This window comes from Macaca nemestrina, unplaced genomic scaffold (genome assembly GCF_043159975.1).
Source record: "Macaca nemestrina isolate mMacNem1 unplaced genomic scaffold, mMacNem.hap1 Scaffold_65, whole genome shotgun sequence".
NCBI lineage: Eukaryota > Metazoa > Chordata > Mammalia > Primates > Cercopithecidae > Macaca > Macaca nemestrina.
Genome location: NW_027257814.1, coordinates 101,406 through 121,578, shown reverse-complemented (window position 1 = coordinate 121,578; position 20,173 = coordinate 101,406). Strand labels below are relative to the sequence as shown.

The 20,173-nt window shown below is 46.7% G+C and overlaps 1 protein-coding gene across 8 annotated transcripts in view; it reads right to left on the bottom strand.

Moving 5' to 3' along the window:
• Positions 1–20,173, bottom strand: part of LOC139361584 (disco-interacting protein 2 homolog C-like) — a 200,868-nt gene that overhangs the window by 97,331 nt on the left and 83,364 nt on the right. For 3 of the 8 annotated variants that reach the window (XM_071090184.1, XM_071090185.1, XM_071090183.1), the window contains exon 1: positions 8,295–8,447. The exons of the other annotated variants lie outside the window; for them this stretch is intronic. In XM_071090184.1, the coding sequence (XP_070946285.1) occupies positions 8,295–8,419 (125 nt within the window). In that variant the 5' untranslated portion in view covers positions 8,420–8,447. Of the gene's footprint in view, positions 1–8,294; positions 8,448–20,173 lie in introns of those variants that run through there. 8 annotated transcript variants of the gene reach the window in all.

The window sequence follows — 20,173 nt, the reverse complement described above, 5'->3', positions numbered from 1 at the left end:
TCCATGGTTACAAAAGAACCATAAGCATTCTGAAATATGTTCTTGGTTTCATGTGTTGCGAAATCTAAGCAACATTATAAGAAAAATCACTGAATTCTGCCTGAGGCTCTAGGGGTGTTTTCCTCTCTGAAAGGAGCCCCCTTCCAGGACTTGGGATTGAGTGACAGCCTTCAAAAATCACGGTTATCCTGGTGGTAACAGGGAACTCCTCAGCCCGCCAGGAGCTGGGGCCCTCGACAGCCCCCACGGTTCCAGACGCCAGTGTTCTAAGAATCACACATGTGCAGATAGCAAAGCTTGCTGCACACACGCCAGGTGCTAACAAGCCCCAAACGTCTCACTCATACTTGCTAACCACATCGCTTCTCTCAGCCTCCACGGCGTTTCACACTCTGCCTTTATATAGAGATGAACCATGCGTCCTGAGCGCTACAAAGATTCAACTCCTTCCGGGAAGAGGGGTGCATCTTTCCATCACGGGGTCCTCACTCCAGCTGGCACAGGATTTGCAGAGTGGGCGAGTCTAATGTTGATGACACTTTCTCAATATTCCCTTCACACCCCTCCAAAAACAAGAGTGCTGCCAGCTTCTTACCGACGTTGTAATGAGCAAAATATTTTTCTCTTATTTGTCACTTTTTAACGTTATACTAGTGAAGAATGTGACTCTGCATGTACACTGTAAGCACCCACACCGTGAACATTCTGCTCTCCTGTGACTGTATTCACAGGTCACAAGGACAAAACTTCTCCATAGTAGCCTATATATATATATATATATTTGTATATATATATTTTTTAACATGACTTCCACTCATCTGAAAGTCACAGATGTAGCTTTTCCTTCATAAAAAGATCCAAATGATACACAAACCAGGTTTAATAAACACATTGGTCCAGGTGGGAAAATGACCCCTCAGTCTCCCTCCCCTCAAAGACCAGGGCAGCCAGGAAACTGCGCTCTCCAGTAAATGACAGCCGGCAGGATTCCCTAAATAAGCAGCCGGAAGATTCCCATCTCGCAGAGCACACCTTTCAAGACTCAAGATGCCCCCGCTCCCTGAATATCCGACGAAGAACAGGGCTACCCAACGGAGGACTGAGGCAGTAAACAAACATGTATTTGGCCGGGGGCGGCGGTTTATGCTTGTAATCCCAGAACTTTGGGAGAAGGAGGCAGGCAGATCATAAGGTCAGGCGATCGAGACCATCCTGGCTAACACGATGAAACCCCCGTCTCTACCAAAAATACAAAAAATTAGCCAGGCGTGCTGGCGGGCACCTGTAGTCCCACGTACTCGGGAGGCTGAGGCAGGAGAATGGCGTGAAACTGGGAGGCGGAGTTTGCAGAGAGCTAAGATCACACCACTGCACTCCAGCCTCAGCGACAGAGCAAGACTCCGTCTGAAAAAAATAAAATAAATAAAATTTTAAAAGTTTTCAGCAAATAGCATCATCGACCCACAAATGAGAGGTACCGTTTTCATTCTAGGAGGGAAACACTACAAAGCACGTATATTTTAGCCCTGTAAGTGAATTCTTCGGGCATTCCTGTGTCCGCTATCAAATGCAGCACATCACCTCAAAAGGCAAAGTTCTATAAGTCGCATCCAAGGAAGGGAAAAATCATTCTAAGTTTTAGCCATCCAGTAAGAACCTGATCCAGAGAAGCCTACTTGTTCCAGACTCTAAGCGGCAATATATTGCTACAATGTAATGAAAACAAAGGGATAATTAAGAAAATTTCAATGCTAATAAAAGACAAAAACATAATTAGATTTATTCTACTCTAGACAGAGCAGCCGGGCAGTTCACCCATACGTTATGAACGTTGCTGTTTTTCAGACAGGGTCCCAACTCTGTCAAGGCTTGACAGCAGGGGCGTGATCTCCACTGACTGCAAGGTCCACCTCCCAGGCTCAAGCGATTCTCTTCAGCCTCTGGAGTAGCCGGGACTACAGGTGTGCAGCCATCATGCCCAGCTAATTTGTGTGTTTTCCGTAGAGATGGGATTTCACCAGGTTGCCCAGGCTGGTTCCCTGGGTCTCGAGTTCCGAGGCTCAAGCAATCCGCCCGCCTCGGCCTCCCAAAGCCCTGGGATTACAGGCGTGAGCCATCACGCCTGGCCCTTTTTTTTTTTCTTTCCTTTTTAAGCGATTAATGTGCTTCAGAGTCTTGTAGGCATTTAAAAAAAAAAAAAAAAAAAGAACAAGCAAATTCTGTAAGGGAAAGAAACCATTAACACGTTTTACACACCTCAAAACTCAAAACAGAAATACTAAGAATAAAATGTATTTTATTCACAGAGGCATTCTTAAAGTTCTGTAAAAGTGACACCATGGACACCACCACATCACAGACGAGTGTGGCAGGACTGCTCAGATTCAGAACACATTCTAAACAGTCCTCCTGCCACTTTCCTCAGTGGGAACACTTTATTCTGTCTTTTATTCAAATTAAGTATCTTGCAAGGGAGTTGAAGAAAACTGCAGAGCAGATTTTAAAACTTCAATGCTTTTCTCAATTTTCGTCACATTCTGATGCATTTTTACCTACTACACGGCCAATAAGTTTAAAGCTTTTTGCATCGATAAAGACAATGCTCCTTGTAGCAATAGGCTTTTTCTTTTCTATACAAAGATCTATAACTTAAGCTAGTAAACTGGGCATTTCACAAAGATTTTGCACAATTCCTAGCACAGATTTTAGCAAAATAAAACCATTATCTTTCTGCAATTAAATAACCAAACATAGGAAACTGCACAGTTAAAATAACCATTCCATTATTTTATATAAACACAAATGATAAAGGAGAGTATGCTTTGGAAAACAGTGTTTCCATAAGCTAATGATGAAGCAGAAGACAGTTCCTCAGCCTCATATGACATTTGACAACCGAAGTACTCTGGCCCAAGCCCAGCCCGGTTAAATGGAGGGGAAGTAAACATGTGACCAACCGTGGTGGGGCACTGTGATAGCCACAGTCCAGGAAAGAACAGCTGACATGTTTCTTCTTCATGGGAAAACTGAAACATACTCGAGACACCTTAATTCTTTAAAACACAGTCTGCCCCAGTACTAACCTTAAGCTCCCATTGATAAAGATTGCGATAACCAGAGGTGTTTATCCAGGCCCTCGAAAATCACGGACATGGTACATACACAACATTTTCAAACGCTCAATGCTGCCAGTATGTTAAATGCGCTGTGATACCGGAGGTCTTGTGCAGGACCAGAAGCATCGCAGCCTGGTTACCTTCCTGGTGTTCAATGCTTTGGATGTGCAAAGTCTGCTGTTACAATTTACTGGGCTTAATGTCATTCAGTTTGTCACAGAAGACAGCTACGACATTTACTTAATTCCACACACAGATTCTCAAGTTCATCTTCCACCAATGACTGCTCTGTCCACAAGACAGCGGAGGGAAGACCCAGGAAAGGCCTGGGAGATGCCAGGTGCTCACAAACTTGTATCAGTCTGCTGGTTCTGGCTTAAAGGAAAACAGACATAGAAGAAACTAAAAGGACTCACTACATCTAATATCACAATGTTCTCAACTTTACCTTAGCCAAAAATAAAAGCGGAATAGCAAAACTACTCCAGGGCATGATTCCAGGGCTAATCTGAAACATGAAATATTTAGAAGACAAAGCTTATTGTGAGTGCAATTAATATACACATAAAACACTGGTTTCGCAAAACCCAGTCTTTGCGATTGCTTTTATAAAAAGTAAAATTCTCATGAGGATCACATACACTAACTGATTTTCAAATGAAGGGACTGGTAAACTTCAGGGCATATGATTTCTGCCACACACGAGGGGAGCAGTGAGAGAGAAGAGCTAGGATCAAGTGTGCTGAAGCTGTCCTAGGACTGAAATTCAGTTTCTGCCAAAACAAAAACAGGAGGCTGTCAACTTCGATAGCAAGCTCTGCTTGAGAGCGTCAAGATGTTAAAATTGCAAAGGGGCTTCTCCCTGCTATAGGCACGCGTGATCCTTGCAAAAACATAGCTCAGCATAATCAAAAATCAGGAAAGAACACAAGCTTTCCAGACACGAAATCCAAGAGCAGAAGGGAGCAGAGTCCAAGCTTGCTCGGCAGAACTGTTCCCGGACAACAGCACAGAGGACGTCACAGGGAGGGCAGGGCAAGCAACAGCAGCTTCCGTGATGCCGCAAGCAGGGCCTGAGCCAGGAGAGCAGTCTCCTCCAACCTGACAAGGAGGCACGAGGAGCCACAGAGAAGTCAATTCAGGGTCTTTTTCAGAAAGGGGCAACAATGAGAAAATCTGGTCTTACCCAACCACCCCCCATCCACGGTAACAGCTAAACTCGCACCTGCGTCTGTCACCTTCCCCACCCCCTCTTGCAGATGCTCTTCCTGCACCCGGGTGCCTGTCTCCATGCTGCTCCTGAGGCCACACCTGTTGCCATCCAGTAGTGACCACGAATTCACCTTTGTCCGGGCGAAGCAAACGCAGAGTTCACACACTCTTGTACAGGTTTGCTGGCCGAGAATCTAACCGAGCTGTCCAATTCCAGATGTGCTGGTACCAAGGAGAACGCTCGATGTCCGGCATTTATAAACGGTATCAGTGGGTTCTCCTGGGACTCCCAGGCAGCCGAACGAGGGAGGGAGCTGTTGCCCTGTTGCCCCGAGCCAAAGCAGCGCTGCGAGACAAACACCACAGGCCACATCACACTCGAGCACCGACTCTTGACAGTTGCTCGTTTGTGTGTTCAGAGTTCAGGGTACAGGCGACAGACAGGCCTGATCTCAGCCATGGGACAGCAGTGATTACCCACAAGTCCCGTATCTAAGCCCCGACTTGCCCATCGGCCTTCCTTCAGGAACAATGCCCACCTCACAGTGCTGCCATGAACGCTAAGTCAGCACGTATATACACAACCAGATTCATTGCAATTGTGCTTTCTACCCCAAGTTAATACAACCAGGTGCTATCATCGAGACTGAATAACCAATATTAGAACAGAAGGTCAGGCCAGCGCTGGTGGCTCAGACCTGTAATCCCAGCACTTTGGGAAGCTGAGGTGGGTGGATCACTTGAGGTCAGGAGTTGCAGACCAGCTTGGCCAACATGGCAAAACCCCATCTCTACTAAAAATAATTTATCCAGACATGGTGGCACACACCCTGTAACCCCAGCTACTAGGGAGGCTGAGGCATAAGAATCGCTTGAACCTGTGACGTAGAGGTTGCAGTGAATGGAGATTGTACTCCTGGGCTCTACCCTTCCAGCCTGGATGACAGAGCAAGATTCTAATAAAACAATAAAAGGTCAAGATGAGAACTGATTGCCAAGGTCCACAGTCCATATACTTAAAACATAAAATTCATTAGCTAGTACTTGATCAAGTTGCTGCTTTCTTCATTACAATCTTGTATATCCTTCTAACACGGCTCAAAATGTTTACATTTGAACACACCTCGAGTATAACAAAAAATAAAGTGCCTGTATTTCACAAACGAGCAATTTCCAGTAAGGCTGCATCCTGCTCTAGTTAATCCTTTGACAATGTAAAACTGAGCCATCCTGACATAGCACTGACACATGGTGCAAGAAGAATGACCTCCAATTAAATCGCTAGATTTAGAGAACACGTAAATATAGTTTATCACTAATTCACTAGCCATTAGCAAGATTTTAAAGGAAGAAAAATTATCAGGACTGTAACTAGGAATAAAGGCAAAAACAAACATGAAGAAATTAGTCACGTTTAAATCAATACCCTTTCTGTGAGGCCGTAACAAAGTATACACAGCAGGGTCACAAACTGTCATGCTGAACTGTCACCAAGCTCTCTATGAAGGTAGTAAGAGCGTCCCAAGTCGCAGAGCCTCGTCTTCCTATTTAAACCCTAAACAGCCAACACCACTCAGCATGCAGTGAGAGCTCTGAAAGCTCAGAGGAATGCATGATGGGATGAAGGGCCCTAGCCCTGCCATCACCCTGCTGCTTATTAAAAATATAAAACAAACCCCTGCCTTCAAGGAGCCCAGATCTAACTAGTACAAGGTTTTGCTTTTAACAAGTTAACTACGAATGATGAAGACTCTCAACAGCTGTGCGAAATGTGAGGCAACCTCATAAGAGGAACTTGGCTGAGACTAAACCCAGAGATGGTTTTTTTAACCACAGAAGAGGAAAGAACTGAAGAACCTTACAGAAAGTTGACAGCAATTTCTATTTCTCTATGGTACAACCTGGAATTTACCTTTGAGACAGACTGCCCTTCTGTTCTGAAAAATCAGATTATTCTTGCAATCCTCCATCAGGGCTGAAATTCCCAAAAGCATGGAAAACCAAGTACTAATTTTAACCCCCCCCCCAAAAAAAAAAAAACTACCTATGATCTTAGATGTGAGATTTAGTATTCTCAAATTCCAAATTTGGAAATATTTTGCACAAAGTCCTTATTTTCCCTGTTTACTTGAAAGCTCTCTATTCTTTTGTCCTAAACATCTTCCTTCTCATCCTTCCAAACAATATCTGAAGATGAACTTACATATCGTTTTCAATGTTACAAAGAAGATACTACATTTGTCATGAACTGTTTATATTCACAACTCTAGGAGGGATTTTGCTACATTGTGAGGAATAACACGAGGCAGTTAATACGCCACGAATAAAGAACAGTAGAAAGTGGACACATTTCCTGATGAGTGCCGATTTCTCATTGAGCTGCTGACAAAGTTATAATACGGAAAGCTAGACAGCTGCTCTGTTAGTTCTACCTCACTTAAGTGACCGAGTCATTGTTGTTTCAGTTCCCTCTCTCGTCTGGGGATGAGACACACCTCACAGAGCTGTTTATGATTTCAGGAACACACACATCAATGAAGTGACTGTTCCTAAATCGTTGCAAAGGGTAGAGTAACCTGCCAAATTTCAACTAGGTTGTAACAAACAACTGTTTTCATCCTACACGCTCCGGTGCCAGCGAGATGGTGCGTTCTTGGATCCCTGCGGGAGCCCTATTCCTGGTGCCATAGAGCGCACACACACATTTACATCCACATAATGTACGTATATGGCACACTGTAACACGTGTACCTGCATAGAGCGTACACACATCCGAATACGTGGAGTGTACATAAGTGCACTACGTGCGTACAGAGTGCACACACATCCAGATCCATGTAAGGTACATGCATAGAGTGTACACACATCCAAATATATATAGTGTACAAACAAGTTCACTACGTGTGTACAAGCATAGAGCATACACACATCCATATAGCAAATGTACATAGGTATGCTAACATGTATGTACATGCAGAGCATGTACACACGTCTATATGCATACAGTCTACACAGGTATACTATAACCTGTATGTACATGTATATGGCATACACATGCACATCCGTATGTACACAGGTATGCTATTTGCTATATGTATACACATGCATATAACATACATTCTTATCCAATGTACGTAGGTGCACTACAGCATGCATACACATGTGCAGTGTACACATATGCACATGTATACAATGTACATCAGTACACTAACGTATAAAACGTATACACATATGCAATAGTGTACGTACATATGCAGCATGTATACGTATTATTGTGTACATATCCAGAAGTTTATTCAGTGTGCATAGTGTACATGCATGCTTGTGTGCACATATGTATATATACATCTGCAGAAATAATGTGCACATACACACATGGTGCACGTACACAGGTATGTATATGGCATTAAATACATGCATGTATGTGCACATGTAGAACAGATAGGTGTCCAACTAGTGTGCATATAATCATCCCCGTAGATACACACATATACACATGTACATGCATGCCTACAGCATGCACGTGTGTAGGACACAAATGTAGTGTACATACCTATACACTGTAAATACATGCAGTGGAAATACACGTAGTATGTGTACACCACATACACACATGTACATTTATACAGTACACATACACCGAGACCCAGAACGGGTCATGAGTATTAACACAGCGCAAACGCTTCCAGTTCTACCTAGTGAATTTTTTTCAAACTATAATAGAACTCATATAAAAAGGGTTTTAAGGAAATCAATACAGCTAGTGACAAAAACAGTGGGAAGGGCACAACCACTTTCCCTCAGAGTTCTGGGCCTGACCGTGGAAGTTCAGAGGTTTCCTAATGCAGTACACATCAGAACTGACTCACAATGAAGCACTCCTTAAAAATTAAAAATGTGTCCTCATGTTTTGGCCTTTGAGACAAAGCCTCTTAGTTAATCGAGTTCTGACTGAATTTGACTCACAGTACTCTGGCAGATTCTTCATTTTCTGGTGAGACAGACGAATGTCCCAGGGTGAGGGCAATGCCAGCCATTTCAGGGTCAGCTTTTCGAGGAGCGATGTCTGGCAGAACACAATCCAACACCATAGTAGGATCCCCCACCCAGCCACTTAGACGCTTTGTTGTACTTACTCTGTCTGCTTGTTTCCCTTTCTTGAATTCAGCTGGGGGGAGAAAAAAAACCAAAAAAATCAAAACCAAAAACAGCCCATGTGTTTGTGTGTCTGAAAAGTGAATACATCCACATCCAACTTTCTAAATGATACACGGCAGGTGTTGATGGTCACCAACCAGTGGCCACTGTTGACAAAATACAAAGTCATCTGCAAACATGAACGAGTTTCTAGGAATACAAAAGTCAAGGGAATTTACTTCACATATTAAAGGTGTCAAGGGTGCTCATCAAAAATATATTTAGAGGTTTTCCTTTCAAGTTATTTTTGAAGATTTTTAAGTTGCAATACTTAAAAGCCTCTGGGAAAAGAAAGGATACAGGTATCTGGAAGATTTATACTAAATGATTTTCATGTCTTTTTGATAAAGTTAAATAAGGTCAGCCTTGAAGTAATGGCTTCCACTACTCTGAGGCTGTGGATGGAATCCACACCACCACCAGACAATTGAATAAACAGCAAGGCTGCACACACAGGACACAGGCAGTGAGCCAGCCTGACTAGTTGTCAGCTTCTGGGTCAGTTCTACCCAGTTCTGGCCAGGCCCCACTGGAGATGAAAACCTGCCCTTTAGAAGCCTTCAAACCCCACCTTTCAAAATCTAATCCTCTTCAACTGAGGCCCAAGTCCAAAAATCTACTGACATCTTAGCCCGCGTTAGGCCAGCTGTCCCCCAGCCTTTTTGGCACCAGGGATGGGTTTCATGGAAGACAATTTTTCTGGGGGGTGGTTTTGAATTGCAACTGTTCCACCTCAGGTCAGGCAGCGGATCCTCATAAGGAGCACCTCCGAGATCTCTCACAAGCAGTTTACGATAGGGTCCCAGCGCCTAGCAGAACACACAGCTAATGATAGGGTCACAACACCTAGGAGAACATGTGGCTTATGATAGGGCTCCAGCACCTAGGAGAACAGGCGGCTTAGGAGAGGGTCCCAGCACCTAGGAGAACAGGTATTAAATGAGTTGGCAAAGCCAAAATCCACCGGATCTACCACTCCAAAGCAAACATACACCACTGCCCAATATTGATGTGAGCCAAAAACAGGGAAGTCCTGAGGGCCCACACTGACCACAGCCTGACACCACTTCTGCAAGAACCAATCACGTGCCTAAAGATCACCCGTGATGACCCAGGAGAGCAGCTTTGAGCAGAGACAAAGGTGAAGGAGAGGCACATGGGCCAGGGTGCTGGGTGTGCCCGTCTTTGTGACCTCACTGAGATTGCTGACCTCTGGCCCTTGGTGTCCCTTCCTGTGGAGGTAGCAGCCCCCAAATCCCTGCCTCCCTTCAGCACTGACTGAGGCGGCCCTGAAGTCTCCCCAGGGCTGAGACTGTTTCTAAATCCTGTTAACTGCACACCCACATGAAAAACAAAAAACAAAATATCAAGTATGCAGACAGGAAAAGAAAAATACGTGAAACCTCCCTTATTCAACAGGCATTTAAAAAGTAACAGGAAAATTGTGATAGTCTTTAAACAACCACCAGCTATCACGTCCTCTTGAAATGTTTTAGCTAATCAGGAACATCTTTACCAAGCACTTGTGTGTTCAGGAAATCAGTTGACAGGTCCCAAATAACCTCGGAGCCTGCGACCTGACCCCCACTCACGCACATCACCTCTCCAGAGGAACGTGTCCTGGACACCTTTCAAATGGTGAGGAACAGGAACAAGGGTAGCTTTCCCTCAACACCACAAAACAAGCTCGACCCCGAGGAGCCCGGAGAACAGCGACGTTTGTTTAGATGCTTTCCCACTGTCCTTGTCAGAGCAAACATTCCCATCCCACACCGCCCAGTGTTTAACTCTCCCTGGGATACCAGCAGCCGTCAACCCTCAACAAGCTGGAAACAGAGGCCAAGCTGATAGGAGGCCTCTCTCCATTCCTTACTGAATTCGCTCAGGACACGGATGTTCCCAAACACATATGGCCCCGAGTATTCCACACCTGGGGAACATTCAAACAGCAGACTCTGCAAAGACGTTCCCCTAAAGAGAAACTCAGTTTCTAACTTCCCTTAGGGAAAAACAGGAGACCCAGAACTTTCCAGAAAATCAAGTGTGAGAGGAAGCCACTCACCTCTGGCACTTCCTAAACCTGCCTTCCCGCGGGTGCTCAGGGATGTCCCCGCGACAGCCCCGTCCACCCAGGACGGCAGCAGGGCTTAGGCAGCCAGCACCTGGGCAGCTGGCGAAGCAACCCCAGGGTGAAAACGCCATCCCAGGCACCACTTCCCGGAGCCCCTCAGCAAGAAAAACAGAGGTGGGACAGAACCGAGGGCTGACTCGAGGCTGGGGAGCCACAGACCCGCACAGCTCAATCATCGGACATGCTCTTCTGTGGACAGAGCCCAGGGAGAGGCCAGCACAGAGACCCTCGTGCCGGCTCCACAGGCCAGCGTCCTCCAGGGCTGCAAGTTTGTGATCACAGCTTCAGAATTTGGTTCCAGAATCTTCCGGAATCAAAGACGCACCAAACTGTAAAGCTGCCAGGACAGCAGGGCCCAGGAGCAGGCTCAGGGGAGGACCACTTAGAAACCCCACACACAGCATACACGTGTGCATGCTTACTCCACACATGCCACCGCTTCACCCAACAGTATACACGCAAACGCATGTATGTACTCCATACACACCCTCAAATACACTCACCAAATATGATGCGTGTACACACTCCACACACACCCTCAAATACATACGACACACATGAACATGCTCACTCCACCCACACCTGCTAAATACACTCAACCACACATGCACAAACGTGACACACGTGCACACTCATTCCGGACGTCACACCCCTCACCAAGTACACAGGTGCACACACCTCCAAGTTCAGAACCTGTAGACTCCACAAGCTTTGGTTTCCCCCACTGTTTCTCTCATCACATGAGATCCACACACAGGTGTCATTTACTGACATCTAACACCCGGGGAGGCCCTTAGACAGAACTGCAGTCACAAGTCGGCTTCATTCAGGCATTCATCACCAGCCTCCTGAAGCCACCTCCTGTCCCCAGGGGGAGCGGGGGCCGAGACCGGAGACGTCACTGGGCTTACAGATCCCCAGGCTGGCAACCCAGCGAAATGAGGAGGGCTGGGCCACGGCCCTGGAGGGAGACGGGTACTGGCTCAAGTATGCGGAACATGAGTCCTCATTTCCAGACAGTGTCACCTACGACAGCGTCAGGTGAAAGCCAGTGGTTTGGCATTCCTGGGATAGACAGTTCTGGAAATACAAGGGAAGCTTTTTACTCCTCCCCTCTGAACACATGAGGTCCATGGTCCCCTCACATCTAACACTGGGAATCCGAATCGGTGACTTCTTGTCCACCTGAGGACCACCCAAGAGGATCCACACACCTGCTACAACAGCAGCACCGCACCTGGTCTGCAGGGGAGCAAAGCAAATCCCACCTTTATGGCTAAAACTGGATTACCCTGACACTGGCAGCCTGCAGTGTGTGTATCGTCAAGCCCCCACATCTGTGCCACCTGCAAGAGGAACACAAGCCCTTAGTCCCAGGTTCTCAGGACGGCCTGTGAGGTAGATGCTGGCACCTTCCCATCTCCCAGGGGAGAGGAGAGAAGGCCACGGTCAGGGCTTGCATATCAGGAGGGTCGGGATTCAAACCCCATCTGCCTCACAAAGCAGCCCTTACCATTCAAGTGACTTCTATCATCAGCCTTAAAATGTACCACAGTTACCAGCAATTCTGAGTGCTGTTCCTTGGGACATCATAAGCAAACATTTTGTTAGAAAGGTTTTGCCAAATCTGCTTTCAAAATCCTATGGTATGAAATGACTAATGAAAATTTGAGCTATGAAATAAAGCACATAGTTAAATGAATCCCAAAATGACTATCGCGAAGGAAGTTTTAACTTGAAGTGAAAAATATCCTCCAAATGACATCAGCCAGAATTATCTTCAATCATTACTGATCCCATACGCTTCAGGAATTATACAGCATCATCTCAGATATGAACTTAAAACCATTAGCTGAATGCACATTTCAGCACAACCAAAGTTCTGCTATAATAAGCAGCACAGGCGTCTCTGGAGAGGATTTTAATTGGGACTACAAACGATGTGCACGATCGTGGTAAGAGGTTTCATGCTGGCTGTTCTCCAAGGTGCGACACAGAGAAACACCACTAACCTCAAAGACACCTGCTGCTTTGTAATGAGATGAGAGACGATGTGGACGGACTACTGTAAATATTCGAAAAGGAGAAACAATGCAAGGAAAGAATCGTATCAGTTACCCTTTACATTCTTAGAAAAAAACGATTTTTCTTTTGGGATGATTTTAAAAGAAAATGACATTTCTGGATTTTTTTTTTAACTTTTCTTTCTGAGACAGGGTCTTGGCTCTGTCGCCAAGATTGGAGTACAGTGGAGCAATAGCAGCTCACTGTAGCCTTAAGTGATCTTCCCACCTCAGCCTCCAGAGTACCAGGGACCACAGGCACGCACCACCACACTCAGCTAACTTCTGTTATACAGATGGGGTCTTGCTATGATGTCCAGGCGGGTCTTCAACCCCTTGGCCTCAAGTGATCCTCCTGTCTTGACCTCACAAAGATTTAGCCTAAGCGACCATGTCTTATCGGAAAACAGACATTAGAGCAAATGCATTTCTGTAAGATTTTCTACCTCTTTTCACTGGAGAAAAAGGTAACTTGCCTCCAAGGGTCGGAGACAAAGACGTTACTGCAGACAAGAGCGCTGTGCATCCCGGGAACCGCTACACCACGAGGCACGGCCGTGCACACTGGACGCAGGAGTAACAAACGAGGCTAGCACAGGCCGATGCTGGCCCTCTCCAGAAGCAGGCCTATCCTTCCTCCTCTCCTCAGCCCCCTCTCCCTTCAGGCCTCAGTGGCTGCTGACAGCGGAGAGGCCACAACTAGAGGAGGCTCTCAACTCCACCAGGGACAGGAGTCCCGGACGCTGGGGACTCAACTGCTGTCCTCCGCATCCACCTCCTTCTGGTCCAGCCTTCTCAGGAGCCAGGCGTGGCCACTTTGACCCTCTTTTCCCTTCTGTGGCTCCTACAAAAAACCAGTCAGAGAGCCCAGGCTGCCTCGCACTCCAGGGATACCTGGCACAGGCCCCCTCCATGTCCTTATCCAAGCTCCTGCGGCCAGAAGGGTCTTGCAATATTTCACTTTCCAGTTGACCATCCCCAGCCTGAAATCCAAAGTGCTCTAAAGAGCATTTCCTTCGAGTGTCATGAGGAAGCTCAGAATGTTTCAGGTTTTGGAGCATTTTGGAGTAGGGACTCTCAGCCTTAATTTGAACCTCTTCAAGGAAGCCACACACTGAAGCCCCTGATGTCCACCCTACACAATCCCAGCACACCATCTGAAGTCCTCAGCAACAGATTTTCTTTCTTCAAAAATAACCACAAGTCACAAACTCACACGCAATCACAGAAGGGGGTTGTGGACACCCACACAGATGATGAAATTTAACTGTCACATTTTTACCTAGGTAATTTAAAATCATTCCTCAAAACACACCTGTTTTACTGAGTTGCATTTTAAGGTGAACACACACAAATCATTTCAGGGAAACAAACGTCACTTTGGGCTGCGTGTGGTTTCTTGACTCCCGTGAATAACTCGGCGTTCACCCTCACTTCTGGATAAGGGAGACGATGCAAAGAAAACTGTTAAAACAAAGACATGAAAACAAGTTTAAGAAGGGTTTGAAAGGTTCCTCCTGTCCTCCTGGAGGGGAGACGAGGATGCCTGGAAAGCTCACGGGGGACAGGAGCACAGCCTCCTCGGTGTGTCATGGACGCTGCCTCACCAAGGGGAGAGGATGACGCCTGGAAGGCTCACAGGGGTGGGAGCACAGCCTCCTCAGTGCTTTTCTACACTCAGCAGCTTCAGAAATTCCTGCAGAAGCAGAACACATCATGAGAACTGAGACTGGAACACCCCAAAGAAAGGGATGAGGGGTCAAAAAAAGCATTCGATCATTACCAAGGAGCGCGGGCATGAAGCCGCTTCAAAGACCGTGTGAGAAGTCACTCATAGGCGTTTCAGAAAATAAGGGTAGTGCGAGATTGCTCGATCAGCTCAAACAGGCTGCCGTCCCTCAGGCCATGAAGTCCCTGAGATGAGCCTGTCACTGAGCAGAAGTCACTCGCATCTTTGCCAGAGAAAGTACTACAAGCTGACACATAACCTCATGAAACCTAGGCTTCAGCCGGTCAACAGTGAGTCTGACATGGTACATCCCTCCAGATAGTTAAAGACCCCAGGGGTTCATCAGACAACCTCGAAGGGCTGTGTCTGTCCAGCTCCTTTTCCAAGTTCTGGATGATTTTTCCTAATGCACTATAAGCAGCATGTTCCAATAGAGATATAATTAACTGGATGGGTGTCCTCTTAATTTTGAAATTAGAAACACACTTGGCCAGGCACGGTGGCTCATGCCTGTGATCTCAGTACTTTGGGTGGCTGAGACAGCTGGACTGCTTAAGTCCAGGAGTTCAAGTCCAGCCTGGGCAACATTGCAAAACTCCATCTCTACAAAAAATACAAAACTAAGTCAGGCATGGGGACACATGGAACATGTGCCTGTGGGTCCTGGCTACTCAGGAGACTGAGGCAGGAAGATCACTTGAGCCTGGGAGGTTGAGGCTGTAGTAAGCTGTGCTCACACCACTGCCTGGGCAACAAAAAGGTTTTTTTGCCTGTCTCAAAAAAACCAAAGAGAAAAAGAATTATATACCTGACTAGGCCAAAATAAAAGAGGCCTTCGCTGCCTACATAAAGGGCTTTCAGAATTCACTTCCATCCTTAGGAAAGGCGGCCAACACCAGGCTGTGTCCCTTAAGATGCCCTGTCTCATATGGGAAAAAAAAACAAGAGAAATCAAATAAAGGCCATAAAATACATCAGTTTCAACACTAAAATTTGATAGTATGCTTTAAATTGAAGATGAGTTAAGTCACATTTCCAAACCTCTGAAAGCACGGTTACTGGGAGGGAATGGTTTGCCACACACAAACGCAGCTCTGTAAAAGTGCCCAGGCTGGATGAAGGCTCAAACGTCAGTGCAAGGAGAAAGTCTGAACAAACTCTCTCCTGCCCTGCTGCTGTCCTCTTCCAAAACACACTGTTTATCTGTCAGTTTAGAACAAGGCCTAGGGAGGTGGGAGGCAGGCCTGGGAGGGTCACCTAGCATCCAAGCTCCTCAGCCACACAACTGCACGAGGCTGAGCTGAGCAGTACACACAAACACAACTAATTCTCCCCAAAAAGAAGACGGAAGGCAGCACACTGCCATGCCAGGCACCCTGCAGATGAGAAGATTGAGGGGAGCCAGAGGTACCTTTAATCTTGCTTGCATGGTGGAGGGAGAGGAATAATGCCACTTACTTGAGTTTTGCACAATTCTTTCTAGCACTGAGTGGCAGAAAACAAAAATATAGATGCTTCCTCAGATAAATGTTTCTGAAAAACTGAACATAAATTACGTTCAGGAAATAGCATTATGAATGCCTCAAGTGCTTCTGTTTTCAATAATCCCAGAGTAATTCTATAAACCCGGGAATCAGTCTCACCCAACTCCAGGATCACAGCCCAGGTGACGTGGGCACACATATCCTGAAGCTCCAATACTCAACTAAAGTGGGGCGAGTGAAAATGATCCTGGGTATAATTTACACGGACACAGGAAGGTGGCTGAGCCCCAAACCCCTAAACCAGGAAGACCAGTGTCCTTCAGGGGCCTCACCTCTGTCCTTTCGCAGCCTCTGGGAACCACCACTCTGCTCTCTACTGACACAAACGCCCCTCCCAAGGTACAACACCAGGAAGATCATCATTCAAAACTGAGGAACGTGGCAGAACAAAGCTGTCAGGAGATTTTAATCACCAACACCACTTGTTACATGACCCAAAGATGATTAAAATCCCAGGCCCTTCAAGACTGAATGCTATCTATACTTAAATGCATTTCATCACCATATTGGGGGGTTATTCCTTTGTTTTGCTGCAAATATATCCAACTGCTGTAAAAGGAAAAGGCAATTTGTTAACGAAGCTTCTTGGAGTGTCTCAACAGGCCTCGAGGTAGGATAAAAGGCAGGACTTCCTGGCAGAAACGCTCAGCTCTGAGGTCAGGTGGAGTTCTTGAGCACCAACCAAGGCAAAATAAGGTCGAAGACCACACCACACTTTCCTCAATCACATCTTCATTCCACCTTTCCTTCTATTTCTCACGACTTCACTGGGAGAAATTGTGCTGAAAGAAAATGGAAACACACACATACATAGGAGACCCTACAGATGCTGAGAATGGGTGCAGCCATCACAGTCCGAATGTCCTTTCAGGGCCATCTGACCTGGCTGGGATCCAAGTATCCGAGGGCAGGATTGTATGTCAGACCCGTGAAGCCAAGATTACAGCCACTGAACGGCAGTTTTCCATCCCACGGAAACCGACCTTGGTAGGGGCTTCCTCGGGGACCACCGACCTCAAGCCACCACCCGTCAACTACTTCAACTAACCTACATCATGGCAGAGGCCTCCCTAGGCAGACCAGCCCTGCCCAAGTCCTACTTCATGGCAAACCCTCCAGACAAACGTCCTTGGCCTCTTCCGGGAGGCTGTGCTCGGAAGGTGCCCTCATTTACTTCTGTGGCTCTGAGACATTTAACTAGAGCCCAACACATTTCTTCCTGTTCACATAGTATTGAGTTAAAAGATTTTTATGAGTAAACTTTCACTGGGAAAAATACCATTTCAGGAGCCCCAGTGACCACAATGAAAATGTTTTTACCTTCCCTTACGTGACATCGGCAACGCCAGGTCCAGGAAACGTTCTGGATCTCAGATAATGGCAAATCCACTCATAGTAAGTCTTGGTCTTGTTTCACAAGCTATCAAATGCTGCCCAGAAGCAGGAAAAACCCCACAACGTGGCAGGGAGGGGCGACCAGCGTGAGTTCTAAGGCCAGACCACCCGGGTCTGCTGACAGCGTGGTGAGGGGCAAACAGTGCAGGGTCTAAGGCCAGACCGCCCGAGTCCCGCTGACAGTGTGGCTTCAGGAGTTTCCTAAACCCTCTGCTCTCCAAGTTTCATGTCAGAAAAATGCAGTGATAACCGTGTCCACCTCGTTTAAATATGTATATATATACACACACATATATATATACTCCAAACCTACAGCCCTATAAAGGTCATTAATCCTAGTTATCATCAAGGCATTGAGCGATCAATAATGAGCCATCCCCCTGGCTGCTGACCTGCCTCAGCCCCACCCTCTGGAAACCCCGCATCCACACCAGCCACACAGGATGAGGCCAGGGAAGGAGCAGGACTGTGTCTTGGGAACTTAAACTCTGGAAGCTGAGTTAAATCAGTGCCGCTCAAATCTTGTCACCAACTATCTTGTTAAATTGGGAGATTCCATCTCTGGGGATCTTGAAGGAACCTGAGGTTCTACATTGAGTGAGATGAGCACTCGTGCTGCAATGAGATGGCAGGGAAAGCAACCGAATCTGGGGTCGCAGCTGCCTGAGGCTTGGGTCCCACCGGGAAAGTGGCACCAGGGCCCTCAGGACTGTGGCGGAGGTCCCAGGAGGCAAGTCCCGGTGCAGAGACTCATGGACCCAAAGATTGCTCCAGGGCCAGGAGGGGCTGCTGCGCTGACAGCCACGAGGCAGGCAGCCTTCGAGCTCCTCCAGCTGCCATCCTGCAGGCAGGGAGGACAGTGCCCAGACCACCCTGGGGCTCCCCCCAGCCTGCCAGGCTGGTACTCTTACTCCAGCCACTGACAAGAGTCCCCATGTTGCAAGCTAGGTTGAAACAGTGCCTCAGGCCTCGGGGCACATGCACCCCCCTGCAGGCCGGGATGGCTATTCCCACACATCCCCAACTCACAGCAAAACTTAAAAATGAAAGTTGGAAGATACAGCCAGGAAACCAATGCTCAAGAAGCAACTCCAGGGTGACTCTTCCTAGAGCTATTGCTATTGAACATCTTTAAAAACATTTCCAGGGTGACTTCCTAGAGCAATTGCTGTTGAAAATCTTTAAAATTCTTCATTTCAAAATTAGCTTTTATTACACTGTCTTCCCTATTCTACCAAGACTCTAGAAAACAAAACCATTACAATTTCCAATTCTATCTTATAGCAAGTTAGAAATACACGTTTCCTCAAAGGATTCTACATGTTTCCTTGGCAATATCCTTTCCACGCCTCGTACTACTGCCCACAACAGAGAAGGCTTTTCCAACTCAACCCAACCCAACCCAACCCAACCCAACCCAACCCAACCCAAGGGCCCTGAGACAGGCCCCTAACGAATTGTCTACAAACTCTTGAAACAGGCTTGCCCTGACAAATCATCTGCAAACTCCATCTTCCATTAAAAACAGTACCGAAAATGAGCATATTACCACTTTTTAAAAATTACTGTAAAGTGGACAGTGTTCAGTTCTGTGAATTTCGGCACAAATATTCCCATAATCATCATCACACAAGCAGAACAGTCCAACAGCCCCAAACCCACTCACGGGGCCTCATAAGCATACCCTCCCATTCTCAGCAACCACCCTCTCCATGTCCTCCCATGACTCCGGTCTATCTTTTGCGAGCGTTGTGGCAAAACACTCGCAAAATCACAATTTCCTGGGCATCGTGCTTGGAGGTGCACCCAGGGTGTCCTGTGATCAACAGCCAGGCCTCGGGGCTGCTGGGTATTTATTATTCCACATATGGCTGTGGCACATTGTAACTTGTTTTGGACAACTATAGACAGCGCTATTAACATCTGGGCACAGTTTTTCTTAAACATCAGATTCTGTTTCTCTAGGGTAAATACCCAGGATTGGGGTCACTGGGACCCACGTTTGTGTGAGTTCAGTTTTGTAAGAAACCGCCAAGCTGTCTGCACCGTGCTGAACCCCAGCATCGCACAGGAGTCCCGACTGCCTGTCCTCACCAGCACCTGGGGCTGTCGGAAGACCTTAGTCAGGCGCTCCAGCAGGGGTGTGAACAAATTCACTGCGGCTTCGGTGCACATCTCGGTGCAACCAGTCATGCTGAAGGTCATTTCAGATGCTTTCGGGCCATCCTCCCGTCCTTCTCAGCGAAGCATCTGTTCAGGTCTCTTCCGCTTTTAAGTCAGGTGGTTTGTTCTCTGTCATGAGCCGTGGGAGTCCTGTGCATTCTGGATACGAGTCCTTTGCCGGCTGCATGGTTCGTGGACATCTTCTCCCCATCTATCGAAAATGTGTCTCTTCAATTCCCTAGGGGTGTCTTTTATATTAGAAGTTTAATTTTGATGAGTCTTACCTACTTGTTTTCTTCCTTGATTATGGATCATGGTATGGCTAAGAGCTCTCACCCTAGGTCTCCACAATTTCCCTTTCTTCTGCAGGTTTTGTAGTTTGGTATTTTACATTCAGGGCTATGACCCACCTTAATTTTCATACAGAAATTACTCCCTGTTTTCACTCTTTTGCATACGGCTGTCCCATAATTCCAGCACCATTTGTTGAAAAGACTCAAATTCCACTGAACTGCTTTTGCGTCTTTGGATCTGTTCTTGACTCCACTCTGTCAGCTGACCCGTGTGTGTGCATCCTGAGCATAATTTATGACTTTAGTGGCTGTCTCTGTGAAAAAAAGTAA